General features: G+C 45.6%; 1 protein-coding gene across 3 annotated transcripts in view; it reads right to left on the bottom strand.

The window, feature by feature from the left end:
- RBM33 (RNA binding motif protein 33) overlaps window positions 1-18310 on the bottom strand; it is a 111208-nt gene that overhangs the window by 27276 nt on the left and 65622 nt on the right. For all 3 annotated transcript variants that reach the window (XM_044293010.1, XM_044293008.1, XM_044293009.1), the window contains exons 15-17: window positions 16288-16935; window positions 3545-3838; window positions 3233-3421 (exon numbers count right to left, since the gene is read on the bottom strand). In XM_044293010.1, the coding sequence (XP_044148945.1) occupies window positions 3233-3421; window positions 3545-3838; window positions 16288-16935 (1131 nt within the window). The remainder of the gene's footprint in view (window positions 1-3232; window positions 3422-3544; window positions 3839-16287; window positions 16936-18310) is intronic.

Raw genomic sequence — 18310 nt, 5'->3', positions numbered from 1 at the left:
AGCAGACAGCAGTAACCAACACAGGCGCACTGTAAATCTCTGTGCCTCTGCCCACAGTGGGCAGAGCAATGCGCATGCACGGGCCTGGCGGTGATGTGTGAAGGACCGAGATTTGGGCTACAGGGGGATGCCACACAGACACAGGGCTGGCCAGAGAACACTAAGGCTAGGAGTTAGGCGCGAGTAAGGTCTGGGCACTTAAAACAAACGTTCTGCCCCGGGGCACTTGCGATGGCTCATTAGCATTTCAGAAAACTACTTTTTGGGCGATTTGGAGAAACTGAAAAAGTTAACAAAATGTAACATCTGTGTCATGTCTGTGTCCCCCATTGAACAATGCGATAGGTATAAAACTGGTCAGACCCCCTACAAAGGACATCTGTCAGCAGCTGATTAATGGGAAGGAAGCGTTCTTTCCTAACGAATGGCTGCTCGTTCAGGGGGGGTGAAGGGCTGCGTATTGCTTGTTCATCGGCTGCACCTTTAGACGGTTAGATTGTCAGGAATAAGTGCTCGCAGGAACGTTCATCCCGATAATCTGCCATGTAAAGCCAGCACTAGAGACTCTGCTCTCTCTGCAACTGCCACACCCTCTGTACTTTGATTGACAGGGCCAAGCACGTGTAAATGTGATCACACCTAGCCATGACTTCTCCTAAAGTCAAAGTGCAGAGAGAGCAGAGCCTCTAGGTGTAATGGTAACGCCCTCATTGCTCCTAGAGGCTCTTTTGCATATATTAAAGCATAATTTTTCTCAGCAATGCGGGCACATATGAACATGGGACAAACACAGATTCCTTCAGCTGCCAAGTGCACATGTAACAGGTCAGCCAGGGTCATAGGTACAAATCTGCTGACAGATGTCTAGATAATATTGTACATTCTATCTGGTTTCAGTTAGTTCACAAAAGTTATCATGCTATAGGAGCCCGTTCAGGCACACTGTACCATAAGCAGAATCTCCTGGCTACTTTTGTTGCATTTTATAGGTTCTGATATAGGTCACTTATTGACCAGCAGCGGTAACATGCATGCACTTCAGCTTTGTGCTGAACCTGGAATGCTAGCAGGCAGTTTTTTTTATTAAACTTTTTCATCATGCATAGCGGAAAAAATAAAAAATATTCAGTTTTACACTTAAAAAACAAACCTCATTTGATTCGCCATGTCTGAACTATTAAAATATAACAATATTTATAATGCAGGGTGAAAGCCGTGATGTTCAAAAAATTTGCTTAAAAAAAAAAATATATATATATATATATATATATATATATATATATATATATATATATATATAGTTCGATGCAAGTTTTTTTTTTTAAAGTACTGACATAATAAAGGCTTTATAAACTTGGTATCGTCGTAAGCGTATTGAACTGCAGAATAAGGTTGCCATGTCATTTTTAGCACATAATGCAGCAAAAATAAAACCCCAAAAACATGGCAGAATTGCGTTTTCGGTTTTTTTCAATTTCACCTCAGAAAAAAAAAAAAAAATTCCCTCATTTTCCAATACAAATTATAGCAATTTAAATTGTGCCTTTAAAAGATACAATTTGTGCCTCAAAAAATGAGCCCTCATAACAACTATGTGAACGGAAAATTTCAAAAGTTAAGGATCGTGGATGGTAGGGAGCGGAAGAAAAGCAAAAAATAAACATTGGCTGTGTCCTTAAGTGGTCAACATGTCAGGGCACACAATGGGCCCGGGAGCTCACAGCATGCACAGTGGATGGTAGCTATAACCACACATGGGCGCACCACTTGACCCATTAAGCTTATACTACCAGGTAGATGTCTGAAACACATAGGTGAACATATCTTTGTGGCCATGGCGATGCAAATGAAGCTGCAAGTGCGCAAGGGTGGTCCTGAGCATGGTAAGTACTCAAGACTCTCCTCAGTAAACGTTGCCCCATGCCTCTCCCATGGTCTTGATTGAAGGGTCCAGCGTATTCTGTATAGAAGAGTGTGACAATGCTGGAACCATCAATCAAGACCACGACATGCGATTCTAGTGTACAGATGCGTTACTATGGCAGCTGGCACCTTACAAAGGGACCCGGGCCTGTGTCTGCCTAATAGACCAGAGGCATGGCCAAATAGTAGTCCAAAACATTGTAGCATATGTAATCCGGAAAAAAATAAAATAAATGCCTTTAAAGGGACGCTACCATAATTTTTAAAAATCACTTATGAACAGCTTATGGCCTCTTTCACACGGGCGAGATTTCCACACGGGTGCAATGCGTGAGGTGAAAATCGCAGCATACTCTATATTGTGTGTTTTTCACGCAAAGCAGGCCCCATAGAGATAAATGGGGTTACGTGAAAATCGCAAGCATCTGCAAGCAAGTGCGGATGCGGTGTGATTTTCACGCATGGTTGCTAGGAGATGATCGGGATGGGGACCCGATCATTGTTTTTTTCCCTTATAACATGGTTATAAGGGAAAATAATAGCATTCTTAATACAGAATGCTAAGTACAATAGGGCTGGAGGGGTTAAATTATTTATCTCACCTCGTTCACGCAGCCCGACTTCTCTTCTGTCGTCTTTGCTGTCCAGGAGGAAAAGGACCTTTGGTGACATCACTGCGCTCATCACATGGTCCGTCACATGATCCATCACCATGGTGATGAATCATGTGATGAGCGCAGTGACGTCACCACAGGCCCTTTTCCTCAAAGAAGACGACAGAAGAGATGCCGGCTGCGCGAACAAGTGGATTAAGGTGAGTTAAATGATTTTTATTTTTTTTTAACCCCTCCATCACTATTTTACTAAGCATTCTGTATTAAGAATGCTATTATTTTCCCTTATAACCATGTTTTAAGGGAAAATAATAAAATCTACACAACAACTAACCCAAACCCGAACTTCTGTGAAGAAGTCCGGGTACCAAACATGCCGATTTTTGGTAACGGCCAAGATGTTATTCCCATAAAATTTAATGCAGAGTGCACAATCCCAGTCAGTGCCTACTTTTTAATTTGGTTAGGACCTCTGTTTAGTGCATCAAATAAACTAGCATCACGGGCTGTGGAATAAGCCTCGCTACTACCGTGTAAAAGTAGTCACCCATCATCTTACTGCAGCCTCAGATAAGTAGTCTATATTTCGTTGTATCTGCACACTCTGCTCTGAACCATTAACTTTACACAAGAAGTTTAGATCCCTGAAGTCAGACATTTCTTTCAGACAAGGGATAGTTCTGAGGGTGACCTACCTGAATTGGTCCTACTGACATCAGCAAATTTCTCAATTGTTGATCGCTGGTTGATGAAGAAAGCCCTTCAACTGACACAACACAAGGCTGAGGCTTGCATTCCACTACACGGAGGTTTTGTTTATTTGGCATCAGGCGTCCTCTGCCCATCTGTCCACCTACACCTCTGCCTCTACCTCGCATAATGACCTGCCAATGGCACAAGACACAAAGTTAGTTTGTCGTCTCTCGTAGTTCTTAAAAAACCAACACATGCACGGCTGCTAGCGGCATGGAGCAGAAGGTTCACACCACCACTCAGCTCTGCTGTACCTTATTTGGCGGATGCTGTCCATGGATGCTATTCACCACACGGGGGGTGGACTCTGTCAGTGAACACAATGGACGAGCTTTGGCTTCATACTGCTGCGGAAACGGCAGATTCTGTTGCTGCTGAATGCTTCCTTTCCCCAGCGTCACTCTCCTTACCGGTCCGGTTTTCTGTTGAACCCTGGGTGGAAACTGTTGCCTTTGCTGAACTGGTATTCTCTGCGGAGGCTGGACTGCGGGCTGCGACAGCTGCACCTGTGGACTGCGTTCCGCAGCCTGCACCGATATATTTTCTCCCTAGGGAAGAACAAATGGTGTGAGAATTATGACCATCTTTACAATATGTCTTTTACCTTATATATTTAAAACGGTGTATTCCAGTTGGAATAGGGGATAACTATCCGTTCGGAGGGGGGAATACTGCTAGTTCGGAGCGGGAAGAAAAGTAAGAGCCCGTCGGGGATCAGAGGCACTCTTACTTTTCTTCCCGTTCTGAACTCTGACATGAATAAGCCGGTTATAGAGACAAAGTCGGAGCAGGGAGTGTGCCAGTGGCAGGGGCAGATTGGGCATGCACTGCTCTTTTTAAGAAAAGCAGCGCATGTGCAGTTAGAATAAAGCCATGGACGAACTGGCTGCACGCAATGCGGGGCTGAGCTCATTATAAAAACATTACCATTTGGATTTTTTTGATAAAGTATATTAGGAAACTCTTTTTTACCATACCTCCCACTATATAGTGGAAAGTACTTATATAGTGGCCAACCCCTTTAAATTAAAAAAACTTCTGTGCAGTGTAATCCCACAATCTTGCCCCCTATGTTGGGCTAGTGTACATTTAATAAGTTAGTCAGGAGCAGAGGAGAAATATGACTGCAGGATCTGACTACAGAATGTGTTTGTTGTCTGTTACTATGGAGATGAATAGTCTGTATGGGAGATGTAGAACATACAGATAAATAGGACATTTTTTTATTAAGACCTATTGCAAAGATGCATCATTTTTCACGTTCTATGCATTTAGAGAACAGAAAAAAATTGCTTGCAGAAGTGCGCCTAGTACATGGAATTAAAACAAAACATCATTTTTTTTTATTGATCTGATGCATCAAAGGCTACTTTCACACTTGCGTTTGGTGCGGATCAGTCATGGATCTGCTCAGACGCTTCCATTCAGATAATACAGAACGGATCAGTTTGTATTATCTTTAGCATAGCCAAGACGGATCTGTCTTGAACACCACTGAAAGTCAATGGGGGACGGATCAATTTTCTATTGTGCCAGATTGTGTCAGTGAAAACGGATCCGTCCCCATTGACTTACATTGTGTGTCAGGACGGATCAGTTTTCCTCCGCATCGTCAGGTGTACAGCAAAACGCTGCAAGCAGCGTTTTGGTGTCCACCTCCAGAGCGGAATGGTGACTGAACGAAGGCAAACTGATGCATTCTGAGCGGATCCTTATCCATTCAGAATGCATTAGGGCAAAACTGATCCGTTTTGGACCGCTTATGAGCGACCTGAACGGATTTCACAAACAGAAACCAAAATGCCAGTGTGAAAGTAGCCTAAAATGAGCATTTAGCGATGATGCCAGTAAGGTGCATGATTGCGGGGGTCAGTGACTGGCTGCAGTGGTCGGATGCAGATACAGCATGTCATTGGGGTGGGGGGGCACAGTGGAACAGACGTGCACATGCGTAGAGCACACTGAGTGCTGTCCACATCTATTGCGGCCCCATTGAAATGAATCGGATGCAGACCAAAAAGTACGCCGTGCGCATGAGCCCTTATAAAAGTACTGATGTTAACTTAGGTAGCTTATTACTCAGGGCTCCAGGAAAGCTGGGTCACTGCCCACTATGGGCGCTACAATGTCAATACTCTGACAACCAAGATCTGGTTCAACATAATTCTTAACTTTAAAAAGGGACAATTCAAGGACTTTATTATTTTAGGACTGAATGCTCTTTAGATGGGAAATGTGAACGATAAACTGCAACCACAAAAAGACATGATTGGCACTTAAAAGAGCAGCGGTTACCACTCAACGTACACCGAGGCGGCGGTAAAAAATATAAGCCGTCTGTGTGATAGAAAAATGAAGATGTTTTCAATAGCTGAAGATGAAGAGCGCGGCCGAGCCGTCAGTCGGCGTGTTAAGTGTTTGGATACAAAGTGCTGCTGCTGTCAGCTTCCTGCAATTTGACAGATCAAATCTTATTTTCCCCTCTCAAACCCCAAGAAGAGATCCTGCCGACATACATCCAGCAAATTGATTAATCCCTCTCAACAGAAATCACATCTCTTGATTACAACTCGCAGACGTTAAGCAGCATTATTCTGAAGTGACAACACTTGACAAATTCCCAAACCGCCTCGCTCAGCCCATTGTAGCTGGCATTAACCCCGATGAAAAATTAATTTCCCTTATCTTCTTCTAAGCCCCAAAATCCAAATCCTCCAAACAGACGACTCTTCTTGGAAAGGTATTATGAAAACCTCAGAAAAAAAAAAAAGATTAATTGCATGTCTTCAGGTGACACTAAATTAATTTCGGTGCTCATGACAGACATTTGATAGTGCATATTGAGAGGACAGATAACATTGTCAGGATACACAGCAGGACACCGGCGCGGCGTCCCAGGGCAGCGTCTCAGGCATTGTGCTGTGATAAGGCCAGTGCCTCGCTGTCATTGGCGCCGTTACTGATCTTGGATCTTGCAAATCTAACGACACAGATTTCTATGAGGTCTGACAATGCTGTGGCCTCGCAATAAACACGCTCCCTAACCAGTCAGGAAGATGAAATAGAACATGTTCAAATCTTTGCCAACGTGCAGTCTCTGAACAATATATTATAGAAGGCGAATCGCTCGACAGCTCCCGGCGCCGTCAAGCAAGAAATGAACGTGAGAGTCGTTTGGGGAGGGGGTAAAAATACTTGTGACACTGCAGCGATAGGAAAGCCAATTATTTGAAGGGGACGTGATAAATCATTTTCCAGACAAGGCTCTATCTATCCGAGGTTATAGATGTAGATCCGAGGTGGAGTCAGCATGGTGGTCTGCAGGATTTATTAATGTATACAAATACCAAAGGGAACGGCCAGCTTAGAAAACCTATTCTATTTAACCTTTAAAGTAACTATGGGTTAATCTGGGAAGGGGTGTAACCCGCAGGCAAAGTGGAGGACAGTTACAAAGAAAGGACCTGCACTGTTTTATGGGAGTTCCGGAGACCGCCGAGGGCTGCTCTCTGCTATCTTCGGAAATACCATAGAAATGGATGGTGCGGCCACACACCTGTTTAAAAAGGCCACTCCTTTCATTTCAGGGGGGCTGCAGGGGGTACGGGGGCCCCATTCTCATGATCGGTGAGGGTCACAGTGGTAGGACCCCGATCTAACAGTTATCCCCTATTTTGTGGATGAAGGATAAGTTCAAACAACTGGAAAACCCCTTTAAAGTATAACTTTTTTTTGTGGGAGTATTGGATTGTGGTAATATCTCCTTGGTGGCCCTATTTCAACTTTTCACTGTGTATTCAATTACCCCTTAATTCCACATTTTTGTTCCATGTACTGCCTACTTTTACCTGTGCTTAAAATAGTGTTGCTAGGCAGGGTCCAAGAGGACGCAGAAGCACAGCCTGCAAGGTCACATTGCTGACAGCCAGGGACTGTAAGTAAATGATTAGAGCCAGGTCCTCCCCAGCAGCTGATAACAGTGCCTGGGCTGTGTGCACTTCTCCCTGTCCCTGCGCTTGGCAGACGCTCCCTCACTCAGCAGAGCTGGAGAAGTAGAGTTGGAGCAGTGCAGACCAGGGAAGGGAGATCTGCCGTCTGCTCAGTGTATAAATGAAAGCAACATGTGGTAAGAGGACCCCTTTGTGCTGCAGGAGATTAACCCTTTAGGGGGAGGGCTGTGGTTACTTGCTAGTGAGGGCAGGCGGGATTAGCCTCAGGGTGAGGGCATATCTTAACTGAATAATGAAATTGCAGTTTTATGCAGACTGGTTGCTAAGGGCTGAATCTTATTAAATATGGGATCAGTCTAATAGTAACTGATTCTGGAATTGAAATTAGGGTCTAAATGTGACAGTTATCCTTTAAAGGGACACTGACAGGGCCAATAAGCATATTGAGGTATATATATGGCAGTACAGGTCTTATAATGGGTATTACAATCATCTAAGTATCCCCCCTGTCCACATTATACATACAGTAAACTTAAAGGGTTTCTACCACTTGCTTCTGACACATTTGGTTTTCAGACACTAGCGATCCGCTAGTGTCTGATGTACCATACAAGCTAATTATTATATTAATCCGTTCGTCCGTTTGGTTAAAAAAAGGACTTTTATATTTATGCAAATGAGCCTCTAGGTGCTATGCGGGCGTTTTTCCAGCACCTAGAGGCTCCGTCTACCTTGCTAAACTGCCGCCCAGCTCCTCGCTCCAGCACGCCCATCTTCAACTCAAATCGATCCTCCCCCTGCTTCTGCCTTTCGAAATCTCGCGCCTGCGCCGTTCGTCGCGGCATTCGGCGCAGGCGCAGTCAATGTCTGACAGGTCCGTGCTCAGACATTTCCACTGCGCCTGCGCCGAATGCCTCCGAATGCCGCGACGAACGGCGCAGGCGCGAGATTTCGGAAGGCAGAAGCAGGGGGAGGATCGATTTGAGTTGAAGATGGGCGTGCTGGAGCGAGGAGCTGGGCGGCAGTTTAGCAAGGTAGACGGAGCCTCTAGGTGCTGGAAAAACGCCCGCATAGCACCTAGAGGCTCATTTGCATAAATATAAAAGTCCTTTTTTTAACCAAACGGACGAACGGATTAATATAATAATTAGCTTGTATGGTACATCAGACACTAGCGGATCGCTAGTGTCTGAAAACCAAATGTGTCAGAAGCAAGTGGTAGAAACCCTTTAAGTTTACTGTATGTATAATGTGGACAGGGGGGATACTTAGATGATTGTAATACCCATTATAAGACCTGTACTGCCATATATATACACCTCAATATGCTTATTGGCCCTGTCAGTGTCCCTTTAAGGCCTCATGCACACGACTGTATATATTTTGCAGTCCATAAATCATGGATCCACAAAATACTGATGCAGTCCTTGTGCCGTCTGCATTTTTATTTTGTGCATCCATTGTCTTCAATGGGTCAGTAATCTGCATTTAGCGGACATATTCTATCCGATTTTTGCAGAACAGACAGATGGATGTGGAAAGCACACAGATGGTCTATGCGCTTTCCACATCCGCATGTCCATTCTGCAAAAGGATAGAATATTTCCTATACTTGGCTGCAAAATACAAAAATGCAGAAGCCACATGGATGGTATCTGTATTTTGCAGCTAAGCAATTTGGAGACCTCAAGATTCATATGGTGGTGTGCATGAGGCCTAAAGCTGACCACTGGTGGTCCCAGCATTCGGACACTTTCTGATATGCCTAGTGTCACAGGACCATTTTAAATGGGTTGTCTGGGATAAAAAAAAACAAGGCTGCTGTCTTACTAAAAGAGCACCACACCTGTCCATAGGTTGTGGGGTGGATTACAGCTGAGCTTCACTAAAGTGAATGGATCTGAGTTGCAACACCACGTGCAACCTGTGGACAGGAGTGGAAGAAAACAGCCATGTTTCTTTCATCCTGGACAACTCTAATAAGAAAGGACGGTCCAATGCAGAAACCTCTAACAGGGAAACAGAAAATTGCCTCTGTAAAAATACTCCTCTGACCATATTTTAAGGAGTATTTTTACCCGAGGAGGAGTACGAAAGTTACGGTAATTCAAATACCGTATTTTTCGCCCCATAAGACGCACTTTTTCTTCCCCCAAAATGGGGAAGAAATGCCCCTGCGTCTTATGGGGCGAATGCTTGCAGTTTTACATCGCAAGCTGCGATGTAGAGCGAGCGGGGACTCGGGGAGGGACTGGGAGGAGGATCTGGGGGCTGGCAATAGCGGCGGGGCGGTGCAGTCAGTGTAGTATAGCACCGCCCCGCCGCTCCAGTATACTAAAATAAGTTGTCATTTTCAAGTAATACTTATTAAACTTGCCCCCTTAGTCCTATTACTACCTTACATCCTAATCGCGGTAGTAGAATTCAGGCCGGGCGGGCGGCAGCGTAACTCTTGTTACGTGCCTGCGCCGCCTACTTTATGAATGAAGCAGGCGGCGCAGGCAAGTGACGTCAGTAAGAGACGCACCGGTCGCCCGTCCTGACTGCCTGAATTCTACACTAGCGATTAGGATGTAAGGTAGTAATAGGACTGAGGGGGCATGTTTAATAAGTATTAATTGAATATGACATCTTATTTTAGTATATGACATCTTATTTTAGTATACTGGCGGCGGGGGCGATCTGTGGATGGCACATATATAACAGTGCCATCCACAGATCCCCCTGTAATAGTGCAAGCCACAGATCCCCCCATAACAGTGTCCGTCATCCACAGATCCCCCCCATAACAGTGTCCGTCATCCACAGATCCCCCCCATAACAGTGTCCGTCATCCACAGATCCCCCCATAACAGTGTCCGTCATCCACAGATCCCCCCCATAACAGTGTCCGTCATCCACAGATCCCCCCCATAACAGTGTCCGTCATCCACAGATCCCCCCCCCCATAACAGTGTCCGTCATCCACAGATCCCCCCCCATAACAGTGTCCGTCATCCACAGATCCCCCATAACAGTGTCCGTCATTCACAGATCCCCCACATAAGTGTCAGTCATCCACAGATCCCCAGTAATAGTGCCATCCAGAGACCACCATTCGTTCCAAACCCACAGCACACCTTTTGGTTAAAAATATTTTTTTTCTTATTTTCCTCCCCAAAAACCTAGGTGCGTCTTATGGGCCGGTGCGTCTTATAGGGCGAAAAATACGGTACATAATACGTAGGCCTACACTTGCTCTTACCTGCGTTGGTGGCTGCACCTGGAGCCTCTGTTGCAGATTCTGTTGAAAGACCAGACAAAAAAGCCTTGTATGCAGCACTTTTTTGTCTGGTAAAAAGACAGGCTCCAGAACGGAAACTGAACGGATCCCATCATAGTCGGCAGAATCTGTTTAGCTTCTTCCCTGTGGGGCGACAGGCGGAGGGGGGAGCAGGGCCGCTAGTGGGGTGACAGGAGGAGGGACGGAAGCAGGGCCGCTAGTGGGGCGACAGGAGGAGAAAGGAGAGCAGGGCCGCTAGTGGGGCGACAGGAGGAGAAAGGAGCAGGGCCGCTAGTGGGGTGATAGGAGGAGGGAGGGGAGCAGGGCCGCTAGTGGGGCGACAGGAGATGGGGGGAGCAGGGCCACTAGTGGGGTGACAGGAGGAGGGGGGGGAGCAGGGCCGCTAGTGGGGTGACAGGAGGAGGGGGGGGGGGCAGGGCTTCTAGTGGGGTGACAGGAGGAGGGGGGGGCAGGGCTGCTAGTGGGGTGACAGGAGGAGGGGGGGGGCAGGGCTTCTAGTGGGGTGACAGGAGGAGGGGGGGGGCAGGGCTGCTAGTGGGGTGACAGGAGGAGGGGGGGGGGGAGCAGGGCTGCTAGTGGGGTGAAAGGAGGAGGGGGGGGGAGCAGGGCTGCTAGTGGGGTGAAAGGAGGAGGGGGAGCAGAGAACTGGGAGACTGGACTGAACCATGATAGGGGGAATCACTCACTTAAGGAATGACAGGTCAGGCTTTTCACTGCCACAAGACAGCTGGGGGAAGGGGGGGGGGGGGGGGTGTTAAGTCACAAGCCCAGGGGCAGCTCTTCTTCTCTCAGACCAGTCACAGGAGTCCACAACCCCTCAGCTCTCCAGCAGCCCTGTCATGTTTGCCAGGGTCCTTGGCAGCGCGCCCCGCTCTTCTTACTACAGCCACCCCCCGGGAGCCAGCCCCTCCTCCTTCCAGCTCCCGCCAGCTTCCCTTGCCTGCCGTTCACAGCGCGCCGATCACTGAGCTGATGATTGTGGGGGAAAAGTGGCGTATTGGTATGCCTAGACTTTTCCAGGGAGTAAAATCGCCTGAACAAGCGTCATACGCTTGTACAGGCATTACTGCGACCTCTGATGTGTGGTATATATTAAAGAGGTTCTCCGCTTTGTATTATCTCTAATTACTAAAAGTGTCTCTCGACAAAAAGTTTATCATATAGCATCCTTCTGCAGGTAACCCCAGCAATCCGCTGTATACCAGTTATGCCACAGGTTAGACAAGAACTGTCAACTGCAAGAACTTGGAATGGCACTTGTAATGGTCGAGAACCATTTGCCTGAGCAGAGAATAAAAAAATATAAATATATATAAATATATATATATATTATATACAGTACAGACCAAAAGTTTGGACACACCTTCTCATTCAAAGAGTTTTCTTTATTTTGTGACTATGAAAATTGTAGATTCACACTGAAGGCATCAAAACTATGAATTAACACATGTGGAATTATATACATAACAAAAAAGTGTGAAACAACTGAAAATATGTCATATTCTAGGTTCTTCAAAGTAGCCACCTTTTGCTTTGATTACTGCTTTGCACACTCTTGGCATTCTCTTGATGAGCTTCAAGAGGTAGTCACCTGAAATGGTTTTCACTTCACAGGTGTGCCCTGTCAGGTTTATTAAGTGGGATTTCTTGCCTTATAAATGGGGTTGGGACCATCAGTTGCGTTGTGGAGAAGTCAGGTGGATACACAGCTGATAGTCCTACTGAATAGACTGTTAGAATTTGTATTATGGCAAGAAAAAAGCAGCCAAGTAAAGAAAAACGAGTGGCCATCATTACTTAAAAAAATGAAGGTCAGTCAGTCCAAAAAATTGGGAAAACTTTGAAAGTGTCCCCAAGTGCAGTCACAAAAACCATCAAGCACTACAAAGAAACTGGCTCACATGCGGACCGCCCCAGAAAAAGAAGACCAAGAGTCACCTCTGCTGCGGAGGATAAGTTCATCCGAGTCACCAGCCTCAGAAATCGCAGGTTAACAGCAGCTCAGATTAGAGACCAGGTCAATGCCACACAGAGTTCTAGCAGCAGACACATCTCTAGAACAACTTTTAAGAGGAGACTGTGTGAATCAGGCCTTCATGGTAGAATATCTGCTAGGAAACCACTGCTAAGGACAGGCAACAAGCAGAAGAGACTTGTTTGGGCTAAAGAACACAAGGAATGGACATTAGACCAGTGGAAATCTGTGCTTTGGTCTGATGAGTCCAAATTTGAGATCTTTGGTTCCAACCACCGTGTCTTTGTGCGACGCAGAAAAGGTGAACGGATGGACTCTACATGCCTGGTTCCCACGTGAAGCATGGAGGAGGAGGTGTGAGGGTGTGGGGGGGCTTTGCTGGTGACACTGTTGGGGATTTATTTATAATTGAAGGCATACTGAACCAGCATGGCTACCACAGCATCTTGCAGCGGCATGCTATTCCATCTGGTTTGCGTTTAGTTGGACTATTATTTATTTTTCAACAGGACAATGACCCCAAACATACCTCCAGGCTGTGTAAGGGCTATTTGACCATGAAGGAGAGTGATGGGGTGCTGCGCCAGATGACCTGGCCTCCACAGTCACCGGACCTGAACCCAATCAAGATGGTTTGGGGTGAGCTGGACCGCAGAGTGAAGGCAAAAGGGCCAACAAGTGCTAAGCATCTCTGGGAACTCCTTCAAGACTGTTGGAAGACCATTTCAGGTGACTACCTCTTGAAGCTCATCAAGAGAATGCCAAGAGTGTGCAAAGCAGTAATCAAAGCAAAAGGTGGCTACTTTGAAGAACCTAGAATATGACATTTTCAGTTGTTTCACACTTTTTTTGTTATGTATATAATTCCACATGTGTTAATTCATAGTTTTGATGCCTTCAGTGTGAATCTACAATTTTTATAGTCATGAAAATAAAGAAAATTCGGTGGACACGCATGCCTACTGCTGCTCGACTCAACTCTTTTGGGGCTGCCCGGAGATGGCAGACGTCAGAAGTCCCATAGAGCTGAATGGCTTATACGGGGAAACACAGCCGCTGCTCTCATAACTGCGGGGGCCCCCGCTGTTGGGACCCTGGGCCAGGCCAATTAGGCCTGCGGAAAGGGGATTTGTTGCTGTAATGGGACAACCCCTTTAACACACTGCTGTCAATTTAGTTATAGATTTCCAGGAGGATTAAAACAGGAAGAGGCTGCAAGAGCACAATTGAAAGTTTGGAGGAAAGATGCTCCACAACTGACCTGTCAATAGACTTTCCAAACCCTGGTCATACAAATAGAGTTTTTACAATGGAGCTGAAAAGCTCCACAATGCCATTAAGGGGTTACTGAACAAGCCGCCTTTTCTACAAGCTAATCCTGGTACATACTGGGCAGCACCAAGGTATACAGCACCGTAAACAGATGGGAAGGGAGGGGAGACTTGATTGAAAAAGGAAATTAATATTTAACAGGAAAAAAAAAAACGCTTCCCACAATCAAGAAGACAACATAATGTGGCCAATGGCCTTTACATTGGGAGAATACGCTTATTCAAGCAAAGGTAATGTATTAATCTCGGGGACAGCTTTATGCCCAGTGGCCTTAAGGAAGGCTCTCTGCGGGGGTTTCCTTTTGTCTGCAGCACAATTTTCTGCAATAACCATCCAAAACGCGACTTCAATTTGCTGTGGAAAGTGACTGATTAACATTCGCTTTAAGAAATCGGCTTCTAAATGTTTGCAGATAAATCCCACACAAGATCCTCGCCTGTGCTGCCATCCCTCCGGCTGTCCTATGGGGTTAAATATCTTTGAAAACATCCGGGGTGATCAATCTAAAATGCTTGGAGAGCGGTGACATCCTCGAGAGGTGGGCACAATTAAATCGCAATTCGTCTGCCGGGAAGGCTTTCCTGCTCGCTCCCCGCTGTCGCCTGTCACTCTCCTTTGCATTCAATTGGCTGATGAGCTTTTCTTAAAGCCGCGCAGACCCTCAACTCACCAACGTGCACCAAATGCTGGGGCATCTGCACTCTTATTTTACTGATAAGTACAGAAAAGCGCTGGAGGAGGAGAAATAAATACTATAGGAATCGTTTCACACACTGGAAATAAGCGGCACTTAATTGCATTTTCTGTTGACCCTTGACTTTGAGGGGCCAAACGTATAGTTCAATATCTTGAGGATATAATTAGAAAATAAGGAGGCAATGAATAGGGAAGAATGTCTATAGAATGTTTTTAAAGGGGACCCATCACCTCTCCTGACGTGTCCGATTTAGTCGACCATTGCAGTCCCCATGCAATAACAATTCTGGAGTGACTTTGCGTATAACTATATGCTGTTACTGTATTATTCCTTGTAGAAGTTCATGAACAGTGGTACAACTTGGGTGTTCATGCACAGTGTCACTATCCAATCAGTGTTTCCAGCGTCATGACACCCGCCCAACTGGTAACACCCAAGTGGACCTGTAGGGTACAGTCCAATCACTCCTAAGTGACACTCATTTTGTGCAGGCTTAAGACACTATTCTTCCAAGTTGTTATCCCACAGGATAAGTGATAAAGATCAGATTAAGGCCTCATGCACACGACCGTTCCGTTTTTGGCGGAACGGCATGGACAGCCCTCAATATAAATGACTATTCTTGTCCCCAAAGCACGGACAAGAATAGGGCGTGCTGTCCGCATCTTTTGCGGCCCCATTGAAGTGAATAGGTCCGCATCCGAGCCGCCAAAACGGCGGCTCGGATGCGGACCCAAACAACGGCCGTTTGCATGAGGCCTAAATGGATGATCCCAAGAATGAGGGATTTCTGAGACTACTCTCTGAATGGAGTGGTAGTGCGCATGTCTGCGTAAGACACAGTGGACCAACACATACACAAACAATGCGCTTAGAGAAGGGACTGCGAGACCCATCATGCTCGGGAATGTGGTGGAAGACATCCGGCAATTCAATATGTGATACATAGGATTTGTGGGACGACCTCCTTTATAAAAATAAAAAATAGCTGGTACATATTGTGCTGTATTTTCTAGTTCTCTGAAAGCACCCAACAATATAATCAATTATGAATGAATATTTGCATTTTGTATGTCTGTAAAAATAAATAAAAAAGATCTGCTGGATATAACCCATGGCATCCAAGAATGGAAGCAGCCACTGTTTTCACTGCTGTCTGCACATTGAGAATTGGATACGGACCTTCACATATGAAACGTTACTTATCAGTATTAATGGCTTTAATATCATGGCTAAAAAATAAAAAAGGAAGATACTTAGGCCACGTTTATGTCTGCCAGATCAAAAAACGGTGCATGCTGAAAAGCTGACCAGATCACCGCCAGACCTCATAACAGTCAAAAGAAATCTGGCAGGCTGCTCTCTGCCAGAAAAGCCTGCTGGATCTGCAGCCAGAGATGTGACCGCGGTCTTAGGCTACATGCACACGAACGTATTTTGTTTCCGTGTCCGGCCCTTTTTTTTTGCGGATAGGATGCGGTCCGCATCAGTATGTCCATTCCGTAGCCCCGCCAAAAAAAAAAAAAAACCCAACATGTCCTATTCTTGTCCGTTTTAGGCATTGTTACAATGGATCCGCAAAAAATAAAAACACAAATGTCATCCGTTTTTTTTGGGCGGATCTGCAATTTTCGGACCGCAAAACACATACGGCCGTGTGCATGTAGCCTTACCCTGTACCCAAATGTGAATGGGCCTAAATTTCATCTGCGTAACTAAAACCCCTTAAAATGGAGAACAAGAAATCATTTTGGACTTACCGCTCCAGATAATTTAATGACACGGACTTTCGTAGCTAGATGTGCTTGGTCGCCACTGCTGCTGTTTGACCTCTGCATGACTGTCCTCTTTGTACCCATGGTTCTTTGTTCCTGGGGCATCCCCTGAACTGGAGCTATCTTTAAAGTCTGTTGTTGCCCAAACGGGGCAGGCGACCCAGCAGTGCGAAGCAGTTGTAGTTTTGCAGCCTGGTTTTCTGCTGCCGCCCTACTTTGTACAGTCTGTTTAATCACCTTCTTCTGCAGACCCTGTAATGATACACCGGGTCCAGACGTCTGCAGAAGGGGTATTTTCTGCGGGGTCACTAGTGACAGCGACTGTGGCTTCTTCGCTACAACTCTATTTTTAACATTTGGTCGGGGCTGCTCGGTGACGTGAGTCATTATCGGGTTGCTGGTAATTTCCACCTTTGCTGGTTGCTTATCAGCCTCTGGTGGGGCCTGCTGTGCCACATTGGGCAGCTGCTGCTGCTGCTGCTGCTGTGAAAGCCGCTCAAGCAGTTCCTTTTTCCTGGCACCAGCCTGTTGCTGCCGTCGCAGCTCCTTCTGCTTTAAAATCTCTTCTCTTAAGCGCTTCTGTTCTTCGATCTTTAAGCGGTATTTTCTAGTCTCTTCATCTTCGTCAGGGAACTAGAAAAACAAACATAAAAAAAAATGTAAACAAAAAACAAACCTTCAAGTACAACAACTATGACAGTTTTCTTCCACCCTGGTTTTGCTACAATCATCTCCCTCAACGCAATTGTCAGTTTCACCACGCACAGAAATGGTTTGCAGCTCTCTATAAACACAGGATGAAACACGTATGGAGATACCAGGGCGCCCTTCTGTCAGATCGCTTTATCTCCTTCCCTCCTGACAAACTAACAAAGGTAGTGAGGTAAATGACCTGAAAAGGTTTCATTAGAACTATTGATTTTTTTTCTTACAGAATTTTAAAGCGTGATCTCCAACTCATTTGTCACACAATAATTGCTTATAATGAACACCACAAGTCAAGTGGCTGACCTTGAACTCGTGCACCCTTCTCAGGAATCAAAATGATGTCAACGGCAAAGCTGGAATATTAATGGTATACGGCAACGACTTATTATTCTGCGTTCTTGCCTTCTCTGGATGAAAATAATAAGCATCAAATAACCTTTGCTCGGTCTGTGCTCTCTAATAAGAAACCAGATGCACTGGAAGTTTATTAGGGGACATGTGGGCAGGGCATCTTATGTTGAAACTGACAAGTTCCTTAACTTAGAATCTAAGGAACAATAAATAAAGCACAGGTTGGAATTCATAAGCAGACAGTAATGGACATTACCGTAATCTGAAAGCCAGCATGTCTGAACCAAGCATCTGTTACTGCGAGATCTCTAAATTAGGGCAAATATTCGAGATCCCATTAACTTTAACCTAGCGGGAGCAATACCGTCCGAATAAACCCACCTATAGTATTAAAGGAGCATGTACTGGAAGTACAGCATTAGATCCTTATTGGATGCCCCTTAAAAGGGGTTGTATCACTTCAGTAAGTGGCATTTATCATGTAGAGAAAGTTAATACAAGGCACTTACTAATGTATGGTTATTATCCATATTGCCTCCTTTGCTGTCTGGATTCATTTTTCCATCACATTATACACTGATTGTTTCCATGGTTACAGACCACCCTGCAATCCATCAATGGTGGTCGTGCTTGCACACTATAGGAGAAAGCATCAGCCTCCCTGGTGGCCAGGACCATGGGAGCTCACACAGGCTGGTGCTTTTTCCTATACTGTGCAAGCATGACCACCACTGATGGATTGCAGGGTGGTCTGTAACCATGGAAACAATCAATGGTGGTCGTGCTTGCACACTATAGGAGAAAGCATCAGCCTCCCTGGTGGCCAGGACCATGGGAGCTCACACAGGCTGGTGCTTTTTCCTATACTGTGCAAGCATGACCACCACTGATGGATTGCAGGGTGGTCTGTAACCATGGAAACGAGCAGTGGATAATGTGATGGAAAAAT

The sequence above is a fragment of the Bufo gargarizans genome, chromosome 5 (genome assembly GCF_014858855.1).
Source record: "Bufo gargarizans isolate SCDJY-AF-19 chromosome 5, ASM1485885v1, whole genome shotgun sequence".
NCBI classification, from domain to species: Eukaryota; Metazoa; Chordata; class Amphibia; order Anura; family Bufonidae; genus Bufo; species Bufo gargarizans.
Note: the sequence above shows the minus strand (reverse complement) of the source record. Positions and strands in the feature narration are given on the sequence as shown.